This window comes from Rissa tridactyla, chromosome 3, assembly GCF_028500815.1.
Source record: "Rissa tridactyla isolate bRisTri1 chromosome 3, bRisTri1.patW.cur.20221130, whole genome shotgun sequence".
Taxonomy (NCBI): Eukaryota; Metazoa; Chordata; class Aves; order Charadriiformes; family Laridae; genus Rissa; species Rissa tridactyla.
Window position 1 is genome coordinate 69,144,348 of NC_071468.1, and position 26,945 is coordinate 69,171,292.

At 45.9% G+C, this 26,945-nt stretch overlaps 2 protein-coding genes across 2 annotated transcripts in view; one reads left to right on the forward strand and one right to left on the reverse strand.

The window, feature by feature from the left end:
* The first annotated feature begins 7,119 nt into the window (after positions 1 to 7,119).
* On the forward strand, positions 7,120 to 16,451 carry HDDC2 (HD domain containing 2). The gene is made up of 6 exons (XM_054196811.1): positions 7,120 to 7,275; positions 7,748 to 7,869; positions 8,817 to 8,919; positions 11,299 to 11,367; positions 14,967 to 15,105; positions 16,315 to 16,451. Exons 1-6 carry the CDS (start codon positions 7,210 to 7,212, stop codon positions 16,407 to 16,409), a joined length of 594 nt encoding a protein of 197 aa, XP_054052786.1. The 5' UTR covers positions 7,120 to 7,209; the 3' UTR covers positions 16,410 to 16,451.
* Positions 16,452 to 20,342: 3,891 nt separating this feature from the next.
* TPD52L1 (TPD52 like 1) overlaps positions 20,343 to 26,945 on the reverse strand; it is a 59,156-nt gene continuing 52,553 nt past the window's right edge. The window contains exons 6-7 of the mRNA XM_054196809.1: positions 25,422 to 25,482; positions 20,343 to 22,132 (exon numbers count right to left, since the gene is read on the reverse strand). Coding sequence (XP_054052784.1) covers positions 22,001 to 22,132; positions 25,422 to 25,482 — 193 coding nt within the window. The 3' untranslated portion in view covers positions 20,343 to 22,000. The remainder of the gene's footprint in view (positions 22,133 to 25,421; positions 25,483 to 26,945) is intronic.

Below are 26,945 nucleotides of genomic sequence, written 5' to 3' on the forward strand. Positions count from 1 at the left end.
GAGGCAAGGGGGAAGGTCTGGAGAGAGGAAGATTTTCCCTTAGTTGAGGAGAACCGGGTCAGAGACCACTTGGCCAAGCTGGACATTCATAAGTCCATGGGCCCTGACGGGATGCACCTGCGAGTGCTGAGAGAGCTGGCAGATGTTATCGCTAGACCACTCTCCATTGTCTTTGCAAGGTCATGGGGAACAGGAGAGGTGCCTGAGGACTGGAGGAAGGCTAACGTCACTCCAATCTTCAAAAAAGGCAAGAAGGAGGACCCAGGGAACTACAGGCTGGTTAGTCTCACCTCTGTCCCTGGGAAGGTAATGGAGCGACTCATTCTGGATGTCGTCTCCAAACACATAGAGGAACAGGAAGTTATTGGAAGTGGTCAGCATGGATTTACCAAGGGCAAATCATGCCTGACCAATCTGATAGCTTTCTATGATGTCATAACGGGTTGGCTGGATGAGGGGAGAGCCTTAGATGTCATCTACCTTGACCTTAGCAAAGCTTTTTACACTGTCTCCCATAACATCCTCATTAGGAAGCTGAGGAAGTATGGGCTAGACGAGGTGACAGTGAGGTGGATCGAGAGCTGGCTGAGTGACAGAACCCAGAGGGTTGTGATCAGCGGCACAGAGTCCAGTTGGAGGCCTGTAACGAGTGGTGTCCCTCAGGGGTCAATACTTGGACCAATTTTGTTCAATATATTCATTAATGACCTAGATGAGGGGACAGAGTGTATTCTCAGCAAGTTTGCTGATGATACCAAGCTGGGAGGGGTGGCCGACACTCCAGAGGGCCGTGCTGCCATCCAGCGTGACCTGGACAGGCTGGAGAGCTGGGCAGAGAAGAACCTAATGAGGTTCAACAAAAGCAAGTGTAGGGTCCTGCACCTGGGAAGGAAGAATGCCAAACACCAGTATAGGTTAGGGGCGGACATGCTGGGAAGCAGCTCTGAGGAGAAGGACCTGGGGGTCCTGGTAGACAGCAAATTATCCATGAGCCAGCAGTGTGCCCTTGTCGCCAAGAAGGCCAATGGCATCCTGGGCTGCATAGGGAAGACTGTGGCCAGTAGGTCGAGGGAGGTCATTCTCCCCCTCTACTCTGCACTGGTGAGGCCACAACTGGAGTACTGTGTCCAGTTTTGGGCTCCCCAGTTCAAGAGGGACAGGGAACTACTGGAGCGAGTCCAGCGAAGGGCAACCAAGATGATTATGGGACTGGAGCACCTCCCTTATGAGGAAAGGCTGAAAGAGCTGGGACTCTTTAGCCTGGAGAAGAGAAGGTTGAGGGGGGACCTGATTAATGTTTACAAGTATCTAAAGGGTGGGTTTAAGGAGGACGGAGCCAGGCTCTTTTCAATGGTTCCCAGCGACAGGACAAGGGGCAACGGGCACAAGCTAGAACATAGGAAGTTCCGTTCAAATACACGGAAAAACTTCTTTACAGTGAGGGTGACAGAGCACTGGAACAGGCTGCCCAGGGAGGTTGTGGAGTCCCCTTCTCTGGAGATTTTCAAGACCCGCCTGGATGCAGCCCTGAGGGATGTGCTTTAGGCAACCCTGCTCTAGCAGGGGAGTTGGACTAGATGATCTCTAGAGGTCCCTTCCAACTCTGAAGATTCCGTGATTCCGTGAAAATAAAATTTAAAATCATGCCTTATGTGTGTACAAGACTCATCCATATTAAAGAATTGTTAAAGAATTTGCAAAAGCAAATGGATTACTAGATTTCAAGGGCTATGAATAGTAAACATGTACATCAAATAGAAAGATTCAGGAAGGGTTAAAAGACAAATATCTGTTATCAGCTAGCCTTAAAAATAGCATTCCTCAACTAGATACAGCATCTTATTTAAAATGTAAATTACTAAATTACTCTGTGTTATTTTTATGATTGTCTGAGTTGAGAAGGTATTTGACAACCGTTCAGAAAACAAAAATCCAGTTTGCAGCCACAGAGACTGCAAGATACAGAAAGAAAGTTGATGAAGCTCTAGTAGAACAAGACCTGTAAAGGACAAGAAGGCAATCAAGAGCAGCTGGCATGGATTTATGAAGGACAAATCACACTTGGCCAACCTGACTGCATCCTGTGATGAAACGGCTGGCTACATGGACGAGGGAGCAGTGGACATAATAGATCTTGACTTCAGTACAGCTTCTGAAATAATTTCCCACAGCACTTTCACTCACAAACTGAGGAAATATGGCATGAACAAGCTGGCTGTTAGACGCATTGAAAACTGCCTGGACTGACAGGCCGCCCCTCCATCCTGCACTAGTAAAAGCAGAGTCATCCACACTTGCTCCTGCCCCTAAGGAAGGTTCACCTGCCCCAGGGCCTGTCTCCAGCCAAGCAACTGTCCTCCTCTGTCCCCTGCAGGACCTGCTGGCTCTCCTACATGAGCACGGGCCATCTACGGAGGGGATCTTTGGCCGGTGGCCGGCGAGCACACCTCCCAGGAGCTCAGGGAGGCCCTTGACAGTGGAGTGGAAGTCCACCTCGAAAGCCAGCCTGCACACCTGCTGGCCGTCATCTTGAAGGTGAACCCTGCTGACCTGGAGTCTGGCAGCTCCCAGCTCTGTCAGTGCCGATGGGCACCTGCAAGAGCAGGACCCAAAGCCCAGCCACCTGCTCATGAGCCAGAGTGCCAGGGACACTGCCTGTGCTCCTGGTGGGAGTGATCAAAGCCTCACCCGGAGCCCTTGGCATTGCAGGACTTCCTTCCCCTCCAAGGTCCTTGAGGTAGAGCTCTGCAAGGAGTGGATGGGCGCCCTGCAGAAGACCAGCAGGCAGAAGCTGGCAGGACTGAAAGAGTAAGTGTGGCCAGCAGCCTGCCTGCTCCACAGGGACTGGCAGGGGCTGGGACTTGCCTGCAAAGTGACAGCCTGTCTGAAAAAGCCTTGTTTTCTGCCAGCCACCTCTTGCTGCTGTGGGGTTCGGTTTGGGGGGAAAGTAGCACAGAAAAGCATTTCTCTCCTTGGAGCACTCCCTGCAGACATCGAGGGTTGCTCCACAAAGGGACTCTTGCCAGAAGAGCAGGGAAGGAGGCAGGTGGCCGCATCTCAGCAAAGGTAGTCCCTCTGCTGTAGACCAGGCATGGCCAGGGAGCCTTCCCTTGGGTGGGCTTGGGTGAGATCAGCGTGGGAGGCCTGTGTTGACAGCATCTACTTTATTAGCGTTGTGTTTCTGTTCCCTCAGGGTGACCAGCAAGCTGCCCAAGGCCAACCTCCTCCTGCTCAAGCACTTGCTCACCCTGCTCCAAAACATGAGTAGAAACATGGCCAGCAGCAGGATGACTGCTGGCAACCTGGCCATCTGCGTGGGCACAAACCCGCTCAGCCCACCCGAGAAGGACACGCTCCCCCTGGATGTCCTGGTGCAGGTGACAGGGAAGGTAATGCTGTGTTTACCAGCTGGCTACAGCCTTGCGGGCCCAGCTAAGCTTTGCCATTCAGAGGTGCCTGGCTGCCTCTTCTCTTCAGCAAACGCGCATCGGGGAGCTGCTGGGGAGAGCAGCTCCACAGCTGCAGCTTTCTGCGCAGAAGTGAGGGTGAGGAGTGGGAAAGGCTGCTTGACCCATTTTTCAGCCACCTAGGTGGAAACCAATGGTTTGCTGTGTGCAGGTAATGTGGCTGGTGGAGTTCCTCCTTGAGCACCATGGGGAATTCTTTGGGGAGGAGATGTCTGGGCTTTCCTATGCATCGGCCTAGGAGTTTCCAGCACTGGGGGTGGAAGCAGAAATAGCAGAGATATGCCAGGGCCACCAGCAGTGTGACAACAAAAACTTCCCCCCTCAGAAGTTGGGACTGCTGCCGCAGGGACAAGCAAGGTCACCCACTAGCGTGCAGCTCTGAAAAAGTGCAGAATAAGGCTGATGCAGGTTGGCCATTGCACTTTGTGCGGTGAACCCACCAGAACTGGCTCAGCTGAGCTGAGCAAACCCATCCACAGGATCTGCCTTTCAGATCTAAGGTAGCAATTGGGCAGGCATGTCCTTGCCACCTGTTAACTTCCACATTTCCATTGCAGGTGCCTCCAGTCGCTTCAGAAAGCAAACATCTGAAGAGGTCATCCGAGGAGAGAAGGTAAAATGAGCTAGCTTTGATTAAGAGTAGCATTTGTTTATGCTTATCATGGCTTTACCTGTCTAACAATACTATTGAATGGAAAGGTTGCCAGGGTCTTCACAAGAAAATGGAAAGAGAAAACCAACCTGTGAAGAGGGGAGTGACAGGCAACCAGGCAGGAAGTGGAGAAAGTTGGAAACAGAGCTCGCAGGGATGGACAACTGAGGAAATCCAAACAGGACGAGAAGAACGAGGATCCCAGGTATGCAGCAGACCCCGCTATCCATCTTTCCAATGCTCCGAGTACAGGAAATATTTTGAAGGTGCACAGAGATGGCCCCAGACAGGAAGCATGCACCTGCCCTTGGGAGAATGTGTATGTCAGGAGAAACCCACCACTACAGCATGGACAGTTTTCATTTTGCTCTTGGTGAAGCTCTGTTTGTGCAAGGCTGAACAGACCCCCTGGCAAGGCCACGAGACTCACAATTTTGAGTTCTTTGACTCGCTAACTACAGAAAGAGGCAAAAGTCCCACTTTTCTGTTCATGTCAGCTGGCAATCCTAGTGCTGGCTGATATTGTCTGAATCCAAAAGACACAGCAAGGAGTTGTTCCAAGTATCAGCGTAGACACTGAGATATTGGCGCTTCTTAAAAAGCTCCTATTTCACCTGAGATAATTGAGGGAAGAAAAAAAAAGCCAATTAAAAATAAGCATTTTTTGACTGCAAGCCCGCGATTTTAGCACAGGACAGTGAGGGATGCTGCTGCTCAGGTTTTGGAAAGGACCGCATCACAGCTCCCCTGGGGGTCCCCAAAGAGCCCTACTGCCTGGCAATGGGCAGGGTACATCTCCATCAACTTGCCGTGGCCTGAGGGTACCACATGTGCTAAGAAGGGGCTGAAGCAACACCGTAGTCACTGCCAGTAAGGATTCCCTCTCCTCCGCCAGAAGCAACCCCCTTTTTTACAATGTACTTCCCAAAGAACCAGGGACAAAGTCACACCTATTCCTGCCTTCAAGTCACACTTTCTGACTCTGTCCTTGTAGGTGCTGATGTATTTTGCTGCTTGGATGAGCTCTGACCCCTGGGCTTTGAGGGGCACAATGCAGCCCCAGCACCACCTCAGCAGAGGCAAGGAGAGAGGCACCCATGCCCTTCTGCTCTAGCCAGCAGATTTCAGTTGCACATCGCTAAACTGGAGCAGCCCCGCACCACTCTCAGACCCATCCCACTCCTCACAGGGGGCCTTGCCGGCTCCCTCATCAGCTCCGTGTGCAAATGCCCATCAGACGGGACATCTCCCCATGTGAACTTCAGATTATATGGAGCAAGGTGGTGTGCATCATCTGAGAGGGACAGGAGGGACAACATTTACGCTGGACAGCAGATTCCATACTATAAAACCCTCCTGGTTTTATTTACAGGCCCCATTCTTGGCAGACAGATGCTGAACCAACTTGCTCAATACAAGAAGGGAGCACCCATTGCTTCTCTTCGGTCAGTGCAAGTACTTGTATGCAGCCCACAGCAGAATACCCATTCTCACAATTCTGTCTCAAACATGACTAGCCTGCAGGTAAGGTTTATAGTTTATATTAGGTTAATAACTCAGCTACACCCAATATTCCTTTCTTACTTCTTTTCCTGCAGATCAGCCCTCTCTGGACTGATGCAAACACACCCCTTTCTGTCAGTCATAGCTGGCGTTTTGAAAGCAGCTTTTCCGAAGGAGCCAAATACTTAAATAGCCTCTATTGCTTTGATACTTGAGCCCTGTATGATGTCTAATGGGGTCAAGCTCCTTTCAGAAGGAAAAATACAATTGCCAGCCACAACAGGGGAAAGAAATTGCACGGTTGATCTGCAGGTCTTGCAATGATTGCGCAGGAGTCAGCAGCGTGTGGAAATTCAGGTGCAACTCTCTTAGCTGGCAGCTGAAGTGTTTCAGAGGCAACGCCCCATCTTTTCTTCATGGGCAAAGGCTCACCTGATACCCTCCACAATCACAAGTAATTAAATTCCCAACTGCTAGGGTCTCTGCACCATGGTAAACCCGAGGGATTTTAAGGAAAAAAAAAAATCACTAAATCAACGTTGGAAAATAAAAAATCCCTATGAACTCAAAAGGGATAAACGTCAGATCTCCAGAACTTAGCGTGGTCTTTCTTACTATTTCCCTGCCATTCATTTATCTGCCTCTGTGGTAAATTGAGAACTGCAGATCACACTCTCGCCTGGAGTTACTAACCACAATGGCTGTGGGAAGATAGCCTTAAAATGGTCACCAAAATCTTACTGATGTGGGAGCGGAGCGTGTTTCAGTATACACATGAGCAAAAAAATGAAAATACTCTGCCATCTGTTGGTATCTGGCAAACTGCAGATGTTCTTTTCTGAAAATGCAGTATTTCATTGCCACATTTAAACCACTATCTGCTATTTCACTCCGTTGGTAATATAAAAACAGCAAAGAAATGCAAAGCCATCGATTTGTAAAGTAACTCAGTGTAAACTTGTAGAAGTGATGGAAGTGCCTGCAGCCAGACTCCTGGACTCCCCAAAATAATTTAAAAACTCTGAGTGCGGCAACTCTAGTAACTACCCTCTCTCCTCTGAATAATTATATGTTTGCACCATTTACTAGTTTTGAGGATTTTTTAAAGTATGAGTTTGCACTACTCACTGTGGGTTTTTTGAAGTATGGTAGAGGTCACTGATACGATCGAGTTTTGACTGAAGGAGCAGCTATTCCTGCCTGCGTGACGGCCTTCCCCTCCTTCACACCAGGGCCTTCTCTCTCTCCTTCCTGCACCCCAGGGGAGGACACACCACCCCCCTTCCCCGTGAGCAGCCTGCCTTGCCTCGCTGCTTTCCCCGTTGCGATAGCAGCCTGAGCCGTTATTATTAAAGCGCTGTTTGTGTTTAATTAATCCCCGAGGAGCCAGATACCCTTTCCCTTCCCCTCCAGACACCAGCAGGCCCGAAGCTGCAGACGCGCTACCCCACCGCCGCATCCGGAGCGGGGCGCTGGGCCGGCCGCTCCCCTCGCCGGCCGCTCCCCCGGCGCCGCCCAGCGCTGCGCCTGGGCCGGGAGGAGGAGGAGGAGGAGCAGCGGGCCGTAGCGGTCGTTGCTGGGCGGCGGATGGCGGCGGGGGCGAGCGGCGGTGGCGGCCTGCTGCCCTTCCTGCGGCTGCTGGGGCAGCTGAAGGCGAGCGCGGGGGCCGGGGGAGCGGGAAAGGCCCATCTCGGCGGGGCTGCGGGCCCGGGCGACCGCGGTGTCTGGCGGGGTGTCCGCCCGCGGCCTCCCCCTGGGGCGGGCCGGGGCCCTCCGGCGGCGTCCCCAGCAGTCGCCGGGCTGGGAGCGGGAGCGCGGGTGGTGGCGCCCGGCCTGGCCGCCGGGGCCTGGTAGCAGGGCGGCCGGCGGAGGGACGAGGCCTCCGAGGTGTGCCTGTCGGCCCGCCGCGGAGCGGGGACGGCCGGCCCCGGCGCTGGGGCTGCCGCGGGGAAGCGTGGGCGCCGGGCGGGGGAGGGCAGGGGCGGCCCGGCCTTTCGATGTGAGCGCCGTGAGGATGAGGAGGGCGCCTGGTGGTGGGACAAAATTTTGCTGGTGCCTTTGAAGTGGGGTCCTTCAAAACCTAAGGTGGTAACGTCTACATCGCTGTAATGCTCTCCTCACTCAGAGAGTACCACGGACGGGATGGGTGTACAGGAACGTGTCGAAGCCAGAGAGCGTATCCGATCATATGTACAGGATGGCGATGATGGCTTTGGTGACAGAAGACAAAAGCCTTAACAAGGACAGGTGAGACCGCCTCTGGTTATCGTGACCATCTGTCAGCGTCATAGGAGAGGTGCAACCAAAATGCTTAAAACAGCTGTCATCCTGAGGAATAGCTTTTAAAACACACTGAAGGAATTTGAAGTCCTTTCCCCTTTTCCTTTCCGCCCATCCTTTGGATAGGGAGAGCTGAAAGGGGCTGAAGGCTTTAATTGCTAAATTCCAGGTGCTGAGGCAAGTCATTAATGCAGGGGCTCTGAGCTGGCCTTCTGTCAAGTCATAAGTAAGCGAGCTGAAGACACTCTGTTAAAACACAGTTTGTAACCACAGACAGCAAAGGCAAAGCCATAGCCATACACTGTGTGGATTTTGACAGACCCTCAGCAGCAGTAAGGAGCCTCAGAAATCATACAGCATAGAAGAGGAAACATCATTAGTGTTGGATGAGCTGTCAAGTCTAGTATGGGATCATACTTGCTGTGTCCCTTCAGGAGCTGATGAAAATAGTGAAGGGGTTTTTTTGAGTATTCTGCTGCAGACCGGCACAGCTACAGAGCTGAGTGTCAGATTATTTACTGAATTTGGCATGGCTCCAATCAGATTGTCTTCTGCCTGTTGCAGTGTTCATGTGAAGCGTGTAATGTAGTTAGTTATCATAACATCTCTGAAAGCCAAACATACAAAAGCTAAGTATATTATTTTTGAATGCTGTGCTCATGTACAAACTGTATTTATACTTGAATCTACATTTACAAGCAGCTGTAACAAGAAATCAGGAATTAAAATCATGTCTAGGTGGAAACTACTTCCCTTAGCAAAAAAGTGAAAAATGTTACGTAAAAGTAAAAAACAAAACCCAGCCATGTAAAATATATGAAGGGGATAAATTACGCAGTCTCTTAGCTTTATGAATAACAAGATATAATTTAAAATGCTGAAAGACTAATTATTCTGTCTTTGCTTCTTGTCAGATGCATACGATTAGCTTTGGTTCACGATATGGCTGAATGCATTGTTGGAGATATCGCTCCTGCAGATAATATCTCGAAAGAGGAGAAACACAGGAGAGAAGAGGTACGGACATAAGGCAGAAAGCCACATCTGTGAAGTGTTCTGCATGTTTTTAGTGTTCTGGTGGCAGTGAAGAGACCCTCTAAGCAACATAATACTGTCATTGGCATTGGACAAATATGCCACAAACAAAGTTTTCAGCTCATGATTTTGTACATGTAATGTCTCCAAGTACAAAGTTAGGGAAGGAGAACCTTTGAAGTAATCTTCATGTAGGCCATTTGTGAACCAGATGGAATTTTGGTAGCCTGAATTAGTCATGTTGACCAGTCTTACTGAGAGGTGGGGAGCAGAGGTGCACTGATGCACTGAGAAGGGTGGGTGACAGTTCATGGCAGATCATTTGTGCGGTGCCAGGTTGTGTGGTTGTGACAGACTTTATGTAAACCATTTGCACAGGACTGCAGACACAGGTGCACGGGTCATGAGTCTTTGAGTGAAGCGTGCCTAGAATTATTTTATTTTTAGCTTTGTATGTGTCCAAACGTTGGTTTGTCATTTCTGGTTTGCTGCATTATTTGAAGAAAATGTAACCACTCCTCCAGCCACAGCTAGAGGGCAACGTGACACCTCAGAAACTCTTTAGAGGCTACAATTACCTCTTCAAAGAGCATAAAAAACAAAACAAAAAATCAAATAAAACATCGAACACCACTGCCCTCCCCCCCCCCAAAACGTTGCTGTAATTATACACACACACACACACTTTTATGCTTTTCTGTTTAAAACTTGGGGTTAGGGGGACTATGCCTAAATCTAGGAGTAAGCTCTTTGCTAAGAAACTGGAAATTAAAGATAGGGGTATTCAGTGTCTACTGCAATTTTGGTATTTTTTTTTTTCAGTGTATTTCCTAGTGTGTTCTTACAGTAAACAAACCAAACCACCCAGCTCTTTCGTGGAAGCCTCCAAAGGTTGTTTTGTCACCAAGGATCAGGCTTCAACTTTGCCTAGAGGGAATTCTCGTTTTTATTTAGGCAATGACAAAGATATTTTGATGCCTAGGTACGTTTAAGAAGTTTTCTTAAGTACTTGGAGCTCCTTCTGCTCCCGTTTCACTCGATGAGGACTTTGTTATTGACTTTGCGGGAAGGAGGGTCAAGCATTAAACATTTAGGCTGACTCTGAAATACTTTGTTGTAAAAATACACCAAGGGTAACGGTTACATGAGGTGGCTTGAGCTGAACTATCAATATGCTGCTTCCGCTGCAGAGTTCTCCTTTTTTTCACTTTGCTCTACAGTTGATGTTGAGCTGGTTCTGCTTGTTTGCTTGTTTCAGAAGTTTGCTGGTTGTGCTGTAAGTTTAATCGGCTAGTCTCGCCAAAGCTAAGGCAGAAAATGAACTTGATTTGTTAAAAAAAAAAAAAATTGGGTTTTTGGAGGGGTTGTTTTGGTTGTTTTGTGGGGTTTTTTTTGCCAGGCGAATCATTTTGCTAACCTTGAAATCTGATGAGCTCCAGAGCTGGAAGGAAGTGGGAAGGAATGAGACCTTGATGCTTCAGTGGTGGGGAGCAGCTGATTCAGTTCAGCCGTACTGTGAAGCTATACCCTGTATTTGAAGTGGAGAAACAGTCATGGCACAAAGCCTTTTTCTTGCCTGTGATGCTGATTGTTTCAGAAGCAGTCCTCAATGTTACTAGGAAAACAGTAGAAATAGCACCAAAATGAGACTGATCAGCTGGGAGAGCATGCAGAACAATTTCTGCTTTCTGGTTATACCATCAGTCTGATACTGTGTTAAACCTTGTACCAGGATTTTTTTTGTTGTTGAACAAATGGTATCTCAGTCTGGGAGCACTGCATTTCATTGCTGCAGAATATTAAATGGATTTTTTCGCTGTTTTTCAAAATTGGAGACTTTTAAAGACTTACGTTGTGTTGCCTGCCTGACAGTCAGTAGCTGTTCGTCAGCCCTGCTAGTGGAAATGTGCTGGTTGAGTGTTTGGGAGGGGGCAGTTGCTTGTCAACACTGGGAGTTAGTATTTTGAAGCTGCTTTTATGAACTGCGCCTATCACCCTATTAAGTTCAAATGTTGCCTCCACTAGTTAAATCTGGAAGGCAGAACTGGTAATTGACGGCAGTTCCCTGGCATTTGACTTGCCTGTTTTGCTCTGGGCTTCTTTTTGGTCTCTTGAAGATAGTGGCTGCACTTTCAGGTTGTTTTCTAACAGTTAACTTAAGCAGCTCCCAGAAAAGATCCTCCACTGAGTGGTCCGACTGCTTCTCTGGCAGATTTATGTACACGTGCACTTTAGAATAATCTGCTGTGTAGTGTATGTTTCTGCAAACTTGGTAATGAGTAGTTAATTCTTCAAAAAAGATTACGGTAAAAATGTGCTTGCTCAAAAAACGGATAAATGGAAATGACTTCTTTATTTCAGGCAGCTATGCAACAACTGAGCCAGCTTCTGTCAGAGGACCTCAGAAAAGAAGTCTATGAACTCTGGGAAGTAAGCTTGCATTCTTTTAATCCTTTGGTAAAATTCAGGATAACCCGTTGTCTTCTTCTGTTTACTTAGGAAACTGTGTCATCTCTTAATTTGACTTCACACAAGGTAGATTCATTTGCTTGGGAGATAAGGGTATGAGTCAAGGTCACTTTGTATTCATTCCAAAATCAAACCCCAAACTTTGGTAGAACAGCGAGCTTCTGCCTTTGGCCTCTGAGAGTTTCCGATGAACCCATGCAGGGCTTGTGCAACTGAAGGGAAGGGTTTGTCCTCTACATCCAGCACTCTTGGATATAAATCCGATTATTTTTTTTACTACATTATCTCTTTTGTTTGCATCTGGCTGTTTGCAGCTCATGATCTTTTAATACAGGAAAAAATAATGGGAGCTGATGGTGCCATGGAGTATTGCTTTTTATGCCAGTAATAATTTATGTGGCTTCCATTTCTTTATTTTACAGCCCATTAGGCTAAAATATTTAGTAGTAACTTCTGGTTTGAACTTAAATGTGGCCCATTGACACAGAACAGTGCTTTTCTACAAACAACACATTACTGGCTGGTCTTGGGTATCTTAAATGGTTGTGTTGGAAAGTATCTTCTATATTTGAAGGCGATTTAACTTTTTGATGTGAACTCGTGCTGTTAATTGATAAAATCTTTTATACGTACTAACTAGGGATGATTAGATTATTTCCAAGCAATTCAAGTTTATAATTACTGTGCTTTATCTTCTCCTGGCATACTGTCACGTGAGGATAAGTGCATCCACAGTATCTTGTTCACATGTTGTTGCAAACAAAGCATTATATTTTTCTTGGACTCAGTGACCTGAAGCTGTATTTTATGCTCATATTCTTACTTTTCCACGTGGACTGTATTTAAATTCCAGATATTTTTAGCCAATTTCTGCCTTTTGTTACAGCACCCTGTTTGGTTGGTTCTTTTTTTCTTGCTGTAGTTGTGTGGTGAAACTGGCAATGGGGATGGGTTTTCAGTGCTGTAATTCAAGGTAAAGGGGCAAACCAGTATAACTAGATCTGGGAAGTAATGTGCATGCGTTTGGTTAGCACTGGTTCCTTCTTCCTTGGGAAGGTGTTATAATAGAGGAAAAAGAGTTTTTGATAACATTAGTGCTGTAGGACTTCTTTTTTTGCATATTTTTGTTTTTCTTTGCCTCAGTCTTCTGATCGTGTAAGAGCTGGTTCAGTATGCAGTTGGTTCTTCCGCATGTTAGCTTTTTATCATTCTCATTAACTAAAATGATCGGACACATGCATATGTTAAATTAGTTCTTTGTTTCTACCTTCAGGATAATTTATTGGCATTGAGTCTCCAACACAGCAGTGTGAGTGTAACCCACATAGCAGCAAGTGTAACCTAAAAATCTAATATTCACATGTAGTCCCTCTAGTCTTAAGTGGAACAACTGCATGCTTCTTAAAAACAAAGAAAAGACAGAAAAGAAAAAAGGAAGAAAATAAGTCTCTGATCACTTGATACTCTGCTTTCAGCTAGCCAGAGGCATTTCCCTCTGATTTCTTTTTGTGAGTGTAGGAAGTTATGGCCCAGAGCCGAACAGTGGCTGGGATAAGATCTGTTGAGACTCAGCAAGTCCTTCCTGCGCTGCTCTGTCCTCGTCTCTGCCCCTCTTTCCCTTTCAGCCTTACGAGGACTATTGCTTCGGACCGTATTGGTGGGCACTCTGCAAGTGTAGGGGAGAAAGGTAGCAGAGACATGCCTCCGATATCTTCTCACTTTCTAACTTAATCTAGAATACGTTTGAAAAAACATTAAAGTAAATGAGTCAGCACACTTCAGCTCTGTCCTGCTTTTTTATTTTCAAGAGCAGAAGTACAGGAGCCTTTTTTTAAAAGGCAGACTGTGGTGTTTGAGAGACCAGTTACTGTTTTTCCAAAGTATGCTGTTATTTTGCACCCTTAAGCACCTGCAGGGAGGAAACACCAAGTGTTTATTCCAGCACTGTGCACAGTTGCACGTAGAATAGCTGATGTTTCTTGAAGTTAATGTGAGCTGAGGTATAAATAAGATCTGGTGGGTTGCATGGCACAAAGAGGTTGGTAACAGATTGATACTCCCAGTTAATCGCTGGAGGTGGGACAGACCTTTACAAGCAAACAGCCATAGTTCTACTTCTCCTGAAGTTCTCCCTTGTAATGCTGCCAACAGTTTGTTCTCTTTGGTAGCCAAAAAAAAAAAAAAAAAGTAGAAATAAGCAGATTTAAGAAAATAATAAGTAGTATTTAAACAATTTAAAGATGGGGCAAAGCTCAGATTGAAAGGAGGAAAAGGTAAAAGTGTTGAAATGAAATTGATTACTAAAATAATGATCAAAATGTAATTGAAATTTCAAAGCAGTGTTCAAATCTGGGTAGTATATGAATCAGTTGTGGCTATCAAAATCTGGATTTCTGACTTTCAAATGTAAAGCAAGAAGCATAAGAACAAACTGGCTCCTTATAGTCTGTCAGACAGTGACCATGACACTTGTCTGAGCATCAGTGTGCTGGAATTACAACCCAGGATCTTGTCACTGTGAATGATACCCACACGCGCAGTTGTCTTTTTAAAAGGCAGAAAGAGATGCCACATTCTTTGGTCAGTAGGAAAAACTTCCTGTGTTTGTGCCGCTCTCATCTGTGGAACTGCTGTGCGTCGTGGGTTGTGGGGATCTGAAAGCACGGGTGGGCCCGGTGTGTACTTAAGCTGCTGCTCTCGTTATTGGCGGTGGTGATGATGAATGGGGTCAGACCTGCTGAGGGTAGGGAGATGATGGTAACCTGCACAGCAGGAAACCTTTGTGGAAGTCAGGAGAAGACCAGGTGATGAGGCATCAAATACAAGGCAGTAGATTTGGAAAGGAAAAATGAAATAGCAAACCTGTCTTCCACCATCACTGGAAGCAAATGACAGCAAAATTGTTCCAGTTCACTAGAAATGTGAATGACTCACTAATATATACTGACGATGACTGGAGAGAGGGAAAAGATAGCAGAGAGATTAAAGGACTTGAAGTCTGAAGGGGAGGAAACCCCTTAACGACTCCCCTCCCTATCTCCTAGGAGAGACATAAAGACATAAGCAGCTCAGACAGATTAGACCAAAGAGATTTAAGAAGGAGTGACAGGAGAAATGTAAAGAACAGTTCCTTATAAAAACAGCAAGTGATGGAGAAAAGTGCAAAATAGGTCTTAAAAATAGGTAATGGTAATACATAGGCACACACTGTGGTAATTTATAGCCTTATCCAGGCCTGAAAAGATCTTTATATATAAAATGCTGTTAAATGGAACCTATTATTTAACTCGTATATCATGTAGGGTTGTCTCCATATCATCCCTGATTCAGCCAAAACATTTGGTATGTTTAGAGTTAAGAGTATGCAAAAGAATTGTGTTTCAAGTGTTTTCCTGAATATCAGTCTTAAAAAAAAAAAAAAAAAAAAGAGTGAAAGACATAACTGACGTGAATATTTAGGGAGCGGCTTGTACTAGTGAAGAAAATTCTAGATATATAAAGAGCTTCTAATACTCTGTGAACAACACAATTTTTTTTCTTGTAACTGCAAATCTGTTCAGGAATACGAAAATCAGTGTACTGCAGAAGCCAAGTTTGTAAAACAGTTGGACCAGTGTGAGATGATTCTGCAAGCATTTGAGTACGAAGAGTTGGAAAACACACCTGGCAGACTGCAGGATTTTTATGATTCAACTGCTGGTATGACATTTGGACTTTTTTTTTTCTTTTATAAATGAAAAATATAAATTGCCTTTTTTTCTGATAAACATTCAGAGCAAGTGAGCGCTAGTTATTTTACTCATTCCACAAGTGTCCTAAATATTTCAGGGGAAAACTTACTGCACTGTGAAAATAACTTAGATTTATCTGTATGTGTTGAAGCTGAATTTCATTTATGCCAAGTTCCTTTTACATCACTTTTCACCTGGAGAGGCCCAGCTTTCATTACACTTGAAGGTGTTTAAGGATCTTCCTGTACCATTGGAGGGCTATGAAGGAGGCTTCAGTCTTCGCTGATGCTCTGTCAGCAGCTTGTTTCGACTTTGTCAGTGTTTCGTGACCCGGTGAAGTAGAATTTGTTACCCCAAGGTGAGCTGTGGTCTTGTGTGACCTGCCCCAGGTACATGCGAGAACCAGCTCAGAGAAGTGTTTTAGGTGCAATCGTACTTTTTATTCTATCCACTGCTTTTCATCCTTTAAAATAAACTGATAGTGGAAAGGAAAAATAAGTAAAATAATAGTCTTTATTATTTTAGCAAGGGAGTTGAACGCCACAAGAGGACTGTAACTCCAAGTCATCCTATCCTGGGAAAAAACTAGGGACGGACAGACGTGGGGAGAGAACCGGCAATCACCAGACACAGTCCCTGACAAATCCCTTCTATGCTTTCGTGACCCCTCAGGGAAATAATGAGCTCTCTGCAAACTGCAATAATGTGATTAGGGAAGAAGGAGAAAAAAAAAGGACAACATCAGCATAGCTGGAATACTTAATTTCCGAATTGACGTCTTTGCCCTCCTAGTAGAACTCAGTAACTTAAACTAAGGTAGAGGCTCAGCAGAGCCTAGAGCAGAGCACATACCCTACGTGCACCTGTAATTGGGCTGGTTTCCTGTAGCAGGATATATAGTGTGGGATTGTCAGGGTCAGAGTGGGTCCTTTTTTTCAGCTCTTAAGTGTCTTAATAGAGCATGAAATATTTTTATAAGTTTTGGGTGGAAAAAACAGCTATTCTTACAGGTATTCCATAGTTGGCGTAAAATGGGAGTACTCTCTTTCTTAAAAGAATAATTTGGCGTTTATTTTGAGCCTACAGCAATGTCACTGCTAACCGTTCACTGCCAACTTTTCACATGTAGGAAAATGAGAGCATTTTTAATTAACTTTCTCTTTTTTTTGTTTTGCAGGAAAGTTTGTTCACCCAGAAATACTCCAGCTTGTATCTCTGATTAACACAGAAAGGAATAAAAAAATAGCTGCTACATCTCATCCACATTCCTGAGGTGTTCCTAAACACTGTAACTATAATAAATATTTTGTTTTATATTCTGTGCATTATTTTTCCTCCCATAACATCACTAATTCTGCCAGCAGATTTTTTAATGTGCGTTCACTGCTGAAAATCCCAGGATCACTTAGGTAGTAGGCCTAGGAGGCAGGATAGTTACCTAGATCAGAGTTAAGGACCAAATATTTAGAATGAGTTTGTTTGTGTTTTTCTTGTTTTTAATCAGCCTCTGATTGATGCAGTCTCGGTTACAAATAGATTCTCCACTGGGGAAATTCAGGTAAGTTTAAAATTTAGCTGATTGCAATCTAATTTGTTCATGTAATGCACTGACTGGAACGGGTAGTTTTGTTCTGTGACTTGTAGGTATGTATGGATTTAAGTACCTTCAGATGGGTGAATACCCGTTCACTGCGCTACACAGGAGCGAGACCAGTGAGTAAATTTCTGTAGAAGCTCTTGACAGAGACAAGCTTAGAGATGAGATTTCTTTGGAGTGCATCAGCCTTAAGAAGTGATGGTGGATAAAACTGGTAATCTCATTAATTACAGTTTCTCAGTGCATTTATTGTTTCGTACAATTTCTCTGCTGTTCACGTGTTGTATCAGGGAATGGCACTGACATCCCCCCGACTCCCCCTCGCCCCAGACTGGCAGTTTTACAGACTTTTGCACAGGTAACTGATGATCACAGAATAGCTGAGGTCGGGAGAGACCTTTGGAGCTCGCGCAGTCTGTACCCCCTCTATGCCCATGTAAAGCTGGCCGTCCCTTCTTCAGGCTGTTACACGCTGGTACTAATTCTGCTGTAAATGACAGGTTTTAGCAGAAGTAATAATGCTAATGTGAAAGTACAGTATGGTTGTCAGGTAAAACTGTAGTGGTGGTAAATGCCATAGTGAGGCCAGTGTCTGCACCATTGGCGGTTGCGTCATGTGTGCAGCTGGAGATTAGGCTGATGTCACAATTACCAGGTATTTAAAGTTTGCACCTGCAAAAATTAGATGCTGGAGACTTGGAGCTGGCTTCTCTGCCTTCAGTCTCATGTCAGATGAGACAGCATAAAACTCAGTTGTCCTTCCCTTTAACGGTAAGCGATTTAGCTGAGCACAGATCTTCAGGCACCATGACTCGGGAAGTGTCTCCTTTAGAGAGAGCTCGGGGGCCTGGCAGAAGTTCGTTCTGCGGCACGGAGCGCTGCGCAGAGCTGCTGGGAGCTCCTGCCTCAGGGGCTGGCACAGTGCACAAGGGCTGCAGAGCGTATGGGTCCAGGTGGGACGTGAAAAGCCTGGGGAACCACACCTGGCAGCAGCTGGGCCTGTATCGGGTTTGCGTGGCAAGGTTTTGGTAGCTGGGGGGCTACAGGGGTGTAAGATTCAGCTAGCTGGGGCGCTACAGCTTCTGTGAGAAGCTGCTGAAGCTTCCCCCATGTCCGACAGAGCCAATGCCACCCGGCTCCAAAACGGACCCACCACTGGCCAAGGCCAAGCCCATCAGTCATGGTGGTAGCACCTCCGGGATAATATGTAAGAAGGGGGGGAAAAAACCTGCGGGGCAGTAGCCATAAGAGAGGAGTGAGAATACGTGAGAGCACCCGCTCTGCAGACACCAAGGTCAGTGAAGGAGTGGGAGGAGGTGCTCCAGGCGCTGGAGCGGTTTCCCCTGCAGCCAGCCCGTGGGGAAGACCACGGTGAGGCAGGCTGTCCCCCTGCAGCCCATGGAGGTTAATGGTGGAGCAGATATCCACCTGCAGCCTGTGGGGGACCTCACGCTGGAGCAGATGTGTGCCTGAAGGAGGCTGTGACCCTGTGGGAAGCCTGTGCTGGAGCAGGCTCCTGGCAGGACCTGTGGCCCCGTGGAGAGAGGAGCCCACGCTGAAGCAAGTTTGCTGGCGGGACTTGTGACCCCATGGGGGACCCACGCTGGAGCAGCCTGTTCCTGAAGGGCTGCACCCCATGGAAGGGACCCACACTGGAGCAGTTCGTGAAGAACCGCAGCCTGTGGGAAGGACTCACATTGGAGAAGTTCTTGGAGGACTGTCTGCTGTGGGAGGGACCCCATGCTGGAGCAGGGGAAGAGCGTGAGGAGTTCTTCCCCCTGAGAAGGAAGGAGCAGCAGAGACAACGAGTGATGAACTGACCATTCCCATCCCACTGTGTTGCTCGGGGGGAGGAGGTAGAGAATTCGGGAGAGAAGTTGAGCCCGGGGAGAAGAGAGGGGTGGGGGGGAAGGTGTTTTAAGATTTAGTTTTTATGATTAATTTAATTTTCTCCAAGACAAATCTGTTTTGTCTGTGACAGTAATTGCTGAGTGACCTCCCCATCCTTATCTCGACCCACGAGCCTTTTGTTATATTTTCTCTCCCCTGTCCAGCTGAGGAGGGCAGAGATGGAACAGCTTTGGCAGGCACCTGCCATCCAGCCAGGGTCAAACCACCACAGCGCCCTCTGGAGACCCTGGAAGAACAAGCTGCCCTTTACTGAGCAATACAAAACTGTTTAGTGGTTATGGGGTGGCTGATTGCCGTGCTGCAGGGGTGGCAGAGCAAGGCCCATCATTCAGCATTTTTGTCCCATCGAGATGGATACAAACCACAGTCTCCATTAGTTTGTGCTGAATTGGGGTTGGAACAAGATGATCTTTAAGGTCCCTTCCAATGCTACAGATGCATTGGAAGGCATAACTGAGAACGCTCTTGACAAACAAGAGAAGTGGCCTTAAAAAGATGTGTGATTGATAGAAACACACGCAGCGCAGGAACAGTCGGTTCCTCCAACGCAGCAGGAGGCTTTACTGGCTGGCGATGCGCCGTTCTGCGGGGGGTCCAGGGGACGCGGCACTCAACCCGTCAGCCCTGCAGCGGTGCAAGGTAAGCGTTATCCTGGGAAACAGAGACGGGGTTTGTGTCTGTGTTGTGTGGGGCTTGGCTTTGTTTAAAGAAATCCAGCAGGTACTTCATGTAAAGTTACATTCCCTTCTGCTCGCTGCAGGGGCAACTGTGTGTCAGTTTTGGGCACTGCATTTTAACAGAAATAGGAGTTGGTTGGGAAGAGACTGGAGGAGAAAGTGTGATCAGAAAGTGTGAGCCGTGATGAGGCGTTGCTAGAAAGGTTAGCAAACAGCCTGTGGGGCTTCAGGCTTCTGCGTGCAGCACCAAAGTGTGCTGTTAATGTGTTGGAGAAGTGTCCTAGGCCCTGGACATAGGGCCTGTGAGAGGAAGTCACCTCCTCCCCCTCTTTCTCCTGACCACCCTATCAGCGTGGAGCCTACACGTAGTGGCAGCTGCTGTGATGACAGTAACGTGTAAGGATTTATCTGAAGAGAAGCTTGTCTGGCCCCCCTGCCTCCACTGGCAGTCATACTGACACAAGCTCTTTAAAGTATGCTCTTAATGAGCGTAGTTAAAAACAATTTACTGGGTTCCCAGAAGCATTTTTCTGTGTGTGTATGTATAGACGTGCATGTATGTGTATGGCAATAAAATGAGGTCTAGCCAGGGTCCTGTAGAAGATGACAGTGCTTGGACTCTGTGTTTTAACCTTGGTAGAGCTGCTGGCCCTGCTCAAAAGACGGTCAATAGCGTTAGCACTACATGATGTTTTCTGCCGCACATTTCGCTTTTGCTGAACTCTGCTCCATCATTTTTCTCCTTTGAACCTCAACAATTTCAAAGCAGATTGCCATGGGGCAGTTTAAGTCCAGAAGGGACCGAGCAGGTTTTGAAAACTGTAGGAATGGCCGTTTGTTGTGGCAAGATGATGTTCTTGCCATTTACCTCGATACTCTGGAGTGAAACAGCAAGGCTTCGACATGCACAGTGATACTGGTAAATACACAGAATTAAAAAGAAAACATCACAAAGTGTAAAAGAGTAAGAGAGAAATTTATTTTCAGTAAGAATATCAATAACTTCCTTTACACGAACTAAGTTGACCATTAATACCTTCTTTATTTAAATAAAGTCACACTTATGCACAAAACCATGTAAAATAAGCTAGCAAACTATTACAAGAAAACTACTTTAAAAAATGAATTAGATTTGCTTCCATGCTAAAAATCGCACTAAAGCGGCATTTGATATAAATGTCCAAAGTTAACTTATGTCCAGTAGAACATTACAAAAGGACTTCCAACTTTGTAAAAACTATAACAAAAGCCACACAGGAAAGAAAAAAAAAAATAAATCACTTAAAGCCAAGTTTCCTCACAAGATTTTAAGCAGTCTGTAATGTCAAACTCACTAACACTGATTTGAAGCTTTGGCTTATGCTAAAAAAAAAAAAAAAAAGCATCCATTGTGAAAGTAGCCAGACGGTTTTTCCATCCTGTTTATCGACAAAGTTCTGCTCATCTCAGTCTGGTGAACTCAGGATTGCAACATGCAGACTGACACGTGCTCACTAGACAGCAAGTTAGTGTCACAAGTGCGCTGCTCTTTTCTTCGGAAAAAAAAAAATATGTTAAAAGGATGCAAGAAAACATGCTGAAGCAAAGCTGAGAGCTGACCGGCTCTTGGTGATTAAGCAGATATAATGCCGTTGGTGGAATTATGTCGCAGAGTGAAGCACGACAAAATTTGACACCAAAAGTGAAGTACCTACTCAGCCTCTGTCTTGTAAGGTAACAGGGTTTACGCGAGCAGCTCTGCAATGCGGACGGAAGGCGTGGGCTCTCTAACCTATGGCACATCTCGAGCCAGTTGTTGGGTTTGTGTTCTTTCACTTAAGGCTGTATCTTGGCTGAGGCTCATAAATTTACCTTCCCTTATTTTTCAGGGGAAGATATGGAGTCAAAATTATTAGAGGTTCCCTCTGCTCCACTTCCTTTTGCGATTAACTTACACTGTCAAGACTTATCAAACAACAGAGAACAAGCAACGGAACATATTTTTAAACTGAAGCTTTTCCAGGTACAATGATCATCTTAAATCAGCAGCTCCCATCAGTTCAGTTTCTATATGAACGAATCACTGGGTGTCTCTGCTGGTCCTCCTTAACTCTGCTGACTAATGGGTGGAGGGCAATGCCGGACTGCAGCAGTGAAGGAGAAAAAACTTTTTGTGACAATAAGTGATTTAATTCCATTAGGAAATAGATCATGTCCAGACACTCCTGAGCAAAGGGCACGTGGTATGGCTGGTAGACAGCTGGTACATGGACTACTGCTGGCAGTAGAAATCTTTGCACAGCTCTAGGTCCATCTGTCTGATGTGGCACCAAGAGGGGAGTTGGAAACCAGCAGATAGAAAACAGTAAACTAAAAGAAGTAAGGAACAGAGACTGGAAGATCATTGGAGGGAAGGTACGTGAAAATGAAAACTATTTTGGTCACTTAACACAGAATTTAGAGCATTGTAAGTCAATAACTTGCACGTGGTTTCTATGGTGTACAAAGTACCTGATGATAAAATGGCCCATCCAAAATACAAATAGAGACAACATTTCCCCAGCACAAGGCCAGGGAAGCAATTTTCCAAAGCTGACAAAACCTTGTTGCACAAGTTGGGTGGCGAGGGAGGTCTAAAAATCACTGGCTGATCATCAGTCTCTGAAGAGAGGCGGGTGAGGCTCAGGAAGGCCTGTGGTCTAACACTGAAGCTCTTCTTCACTCTCAGGGAGTCGGGTGCCAGCAAGAGAGCTCTGAGCGCTGGCGTGGGCCGTAGAGCTGAGAACTTCTTCAAAACTGCCCCCTGTGTGGCTTGTCCCACCAACCTTGGTCTGAAAGAAGGCAAACAAAGAGAACAGTGAGTCCCATTTGCATTCCACCCCCTGGCCGTGGAGGGCTGGGAACTGTTCAGAGCAGGCAGCGAACACGTGGGGTTGGGTTTTTCTTAGAACAAAAGCCATAAAACTAGTCAAATAAAGCAACCCCTTTCCTCCCCCTATTTCTAAGCTTCTAGGCTGCAATCATAAAAATCCGCCAGTGGCATTTATCATATGCTTGAAGGAACCAGTCCCTAAGTAGGTCCCAGGCCGGATCCTATATCCTACCAGTAAACTTAGTGCAGTTCTTCATATGAGTAGCTCACTGGTTTCACTGGTTTTTACAGTTCTACACAAGCCAAATAAGAGATGGGTATTAAAATGAACTGGTTCATTTGCTGAGTAAAGTGGCCCACCCACCAGCAACGGTAACACCGCTGCTCTCAAAATACATAAACCCTACTGGGATTTTGGACAGAAACAGTAACCAAAGGACAAAACCAGCAACTTGGCTCCCTTTAGATACTTGTAGCTGCCTAAATACTGAAACATAAAACTGCCCACAACATTTTCCTGTGGGGAGGGCAGGAAGAGATACCAAATTCCATGAATCAAACACACGACAACGTGCTCACAGGTCATCTGCTTTCAAAATACTTTGGTTTGCTGAATTTTTAAATATAAGTATTAAAACCAAAACCCAACATGGCTAAATCTCTGAAACAGAGTTTTCCTGACAAAGACAGAGCTTTATCTAAAGGTTGGAAACGGTCAAGACTAAGTGATGAAGAGACAAAGCCGTTTTGACCGAGTTGTCTCGGTAAGCGAGCATTCTGTCGTGGTTTGTCCTGCTGATATGCCCACTCGAAGCTGATTCAGGCCTGAAGACAGGGCAAAACTTTTTACTCCTAGAACTGCAGCAGGACTTAAAAGACAAGCTGGCATTTTTCCAGCCTGTCAGCCACTGAATGCTTAGGAAGATTACTTTAATTAAATGAACTTTGTGTCCTAAGTTTCCAAAGAGTTAATCCTATGTAATCCGTTGTTTCATGAGCTAGCACAGGAGCTTGCCTACCTTGAGACTTCAATAAAATAAGGTAGTAGTAAGCTTGATATTTGCTCTGGCAGTTTGAGTCACTAAAAGTTCCCATCTCAAGAGGTAAAAATCTGTATCTAGCAGGCTGGGCGGGTGTTCGTAAAGTATCTATTGGTTATCTAAACGGGTAGAAGAAACACAAAGGGATAAGCAAGTGATTCGCTTGACTGCGCCAGACAGGAATTCAGACCCTCCAAGCTGATGCACCCCACTGCATGAATGATTTCTCCTACAGGGAGGTTGAGTATAAAAAAGCATTTGCAGCGAAGGTGAGAAGAATGAATAGGAAGGTGTGGAGAGGCACTGAGCTGGGGCTTTGGAGGTCTGGGTTCTGTTCTAGCTCCTTGGGATGCTCCCAGTTTTCCTTGGGGTGCAGCCTCCCACCTGTGAAACTGCGATGTTTCCTTCTCTGACACGGTGCAGTGGAAATGACTTTACCCTACACTTTCACAACTTAAAGTTGTCACAACAGCCTATCACTGAATAAACCTGAACACTCAAAAAATCTGAAAACGACAGAGCAACCCTGCATTCTTTGATGGACATGCTTATTTAGAAACATAAAAATAAATCAAGCTCTCTGCTGCTTACTTTCCTCAGACACTGACTGGAAAATGTCATCTGCTGCACGATTTCATAGTGACATGGAAAAGACAGACCTTCCCTGTGCACCTGCTGCTTCAGTTCTAGCAGTAATTTGCATTTTCTGTAAGAAGTAATGTCCTTCTGTCCCAAGTGTAAGGCCATTTTTTTTTGCCTTTTTCATGCTTTACAAGTTGTAATGCCTTTTGACATTAATCTAGTATTTTCAGTTCCCCCTGAAATGAGGGGTGATCAATTTGGCCCTTGTCCACTGACAAAGTGCACTTGGAATGTGCTGGAATCTTTCTATTGCAGCAAAGTAAAGTGCCATTTTATGAGCACGCTTGACTTAATCTGATTAATAAGAGCCATTGGGAGACAAACCCTCTTGTTCCCCCCTTGAATGTGCCTTACCATGCAGCAAAGATTAGCTCACTGCAAATCTGCCATGTCTGCCCTGCTGCGTAAGAGCCACTATGAGTCCTGTTATTGATAACTGGTAACTTTGCCATCAGATCCTCCTGTCCCAAAGCAAACGTGTCAATGTAGTTTTGAAATTTAAAATCCAGACAAAACATTGAAATTTGAGAGGAAACACGGCTGCATTAAAGAAAGGCGGGTTCAGTGCCAAGAGCCACACCAGCTGCGTGAATCACACCTGAGTTACGCGACAGCTCCCACCAGCTGAGTGCGGGGCGCTTGGTGAGTACGTCCCTCGTATCGTGTAGCTCAGGGATGGAAGTTCGCTCTGCCAGGCACAGGGCTGCGTCTGTCTGGCAGGGCACAGCACAAAGCTCACGAGCCCACACGGCTTTCAAAATCTGACCTTGCATCTGCACGTGGTTCTCTGCCTTGCACAGCTTAATCAACAGTGGTCACATCTTATGAGATGTCTCTACTTTCCCTTTTAGTATGGCCGTATTTTTCATATTTTTGGCATTTCGGAGACCACTTGTTTACTTCGGCAGACAACAGAAGTAATTTCTTAGTAACAACGCAGAGAAAGACTATCTCTTTGCACCTTGCCTTCATTTTCCATTAGTTCTCTTGCAGTTCTGTGAAATTCTTGATGGAATGGTAAGACACGGAGGTTCTGAAGCGTGTCCAGGGAAAGGCAACGAAGATGGTGAGGGGTCTAGGGCACAAATCTTACGAGGAGCAGCTGAGGGAGCTGGGGTTGTTCAGCCTGGAGAAAAGGAGGCTGAGGGGAGACCTTATCGCTCTCTACAACTACCTGAAAGGAGATTGTAGCAAGGTGGGGGTCAGTCTATTCTCTCAAGTAACAAGTGATAGGACGAGAAGAAATGACGTCAAGTTGGACTAGGGGAGGTTTAGGATGGATATTAGGAAAAATTTCTTCACTGAAAGGGTTATCAAGCCAGGGAGATAGTTGAGTCACCATCCCTGGTGGTATTTAAATATGGTGCTTATGGACATAGTTTAGGGGTGGTTTTGGCAATGATAGATTAATGGTTGGACTCGATGATCTGAAAGGTCCCTTCCAACCTAGACAATTCTATGATTCGATGATTCTAAATTCAGTCGGTCTCCTGTACAAATGATAGGGACAACTAAGCTGTCACACTTTAACACGCGCAGCCATGTAACTCTGCCTCTAACCTTTACCTTAAGGCTTGTGACAGTGGTCTCAACCTTCTCCTCAAACGATTTGAAAGTTGGAGAATTCCTAGGAGAAAAAGGAAGTTGAAGGAAAGAAGAAGAGTCAGTTGCAAACATAATGGAGTAACTCCACAATTCAATCAGTTCTTACCAAGCCACAATGCTAGGACAGAACAAAGGCTGGCTGGCTGGCAGCACCGGGCTATAGACTGATAGGGTATGAACAGCCACTTCTGCTCTGTCAGTCAAATCCAATTACGGTAATTGGATGAGTATTTTTTAGCTACAAATTTGCAAAAGCAGAACCTGCCTAGTAACTGAAACCAGTGACTGGCCTGCCTACCCTCTGACACATTTACCATGTTCTCAGAAGAACAACCAGGGAATGCTGTCTGTGGTGCTGCATTTCTACGGTTTTATTCATTTGTGTTGTTGCTATCAAGAAATTACCATTTTTTTCAGCTGATGAGCAAGTTCATAATTTACACAATTAAAAAGATGACAGTTTAATGTCCTAAGGCTGGGATGATGGAGATTAGAACTACATAGGAAGTGGGTCCAAAATGCTTTTAAGGAATCCTGACCCCCCCACTCCATGATTTTGTGACCGCAGGTGTATCTTGCTGCTTTCAAAGACTTTACAGACAGTTTTCCAAAGGTGGCCCTCTGACAAAGCTAAGCTTTTCTCTGCCTTTCACTCCCTGTAGAATAGAACACAACACTGTTTTTGGGAAACCGTGAGTTGAACATATCTTAAAAGAATAATAATTAAATAAAAGCAACAGCTGTGACTTTCCTTCTTAAACCAAATCACATATTTTGTTTGCTGGCTTGCCTACCAACCTTGTTCATTCTTTCTTTCTTTCTCCAAAGCTTGAAACATAGCTTCTCTCTCATTTTAAATGCATTCAGATTACAGAAACTACTACCTCCTAATAACAGGGCCAACAAGATGCACTAAAAACACTACATCCCTTTGTCCCTACACGAAGTAAGAGATAACAATGATCTTTAACCATAACGGAGGGTGCCCTCACAGTGGAACAATGTGGCAGAACCACTTTACGCTGGCAGGTGCCCGCGCGTCTGTGTCATCCGTGGGGAAAGGCAAACACATGCAGGAGCCTGCGCTTCATTCCACAAAGCCATGAAGCCAACGGCTGCTAAAACTTTAGTGTTCCAGTTCATCCCCCTTGCAAATTCTGGGAACTTACCAGGAGCATGATGATGGCCTCTGTTTCTGCACATACATTTACATCATATCCCTCTCATCAGGCTAAGCTAAACTGACCCTAATTTAAAGGAAAGGGCAAATGGAAGCCAATTGGAAAAATAATGCAGGTTTACTTTTGATTTCTGTTAAATAGGTGATAAACTTTTCACAAGGCAAGAAGGGTCAAAAGGAGAGAGAAACTGAGTTTTATGGCTTACATTTGACCCATAGGTCACACTGGTGAACGCTCGCCTTAAAGTATCCACCTGCTGAAGCTGAATGAGTTAGAATCCATCATAGAGTTAGGAGATTTATTT

Bases quoted from the DNA above. Each gene is read 5' to 3' on its own strand.
- HDDC2 (XM_054196811.1), top strand. From the start codon at position 7,210: ATGGCGGCGGGGGCGAGCGGCGGTGGCGGCCTGCTGCCCTTCCTGCGG. The intron at 7,870-8,816 runs GTGAGACCGCCT...GCTTCTTGTCAG, and splicing joins AAAAGCCTTAACAAGGACAG to ATGCATACGATTAGCTTTGG. The intron at 8,920-11,298 runs GTACGGACATAA...TCTTTATTTCAG, and splicing joins AGAAACACAGGAGAGAAGAG to GCAGCTATGCAACAACTGAG.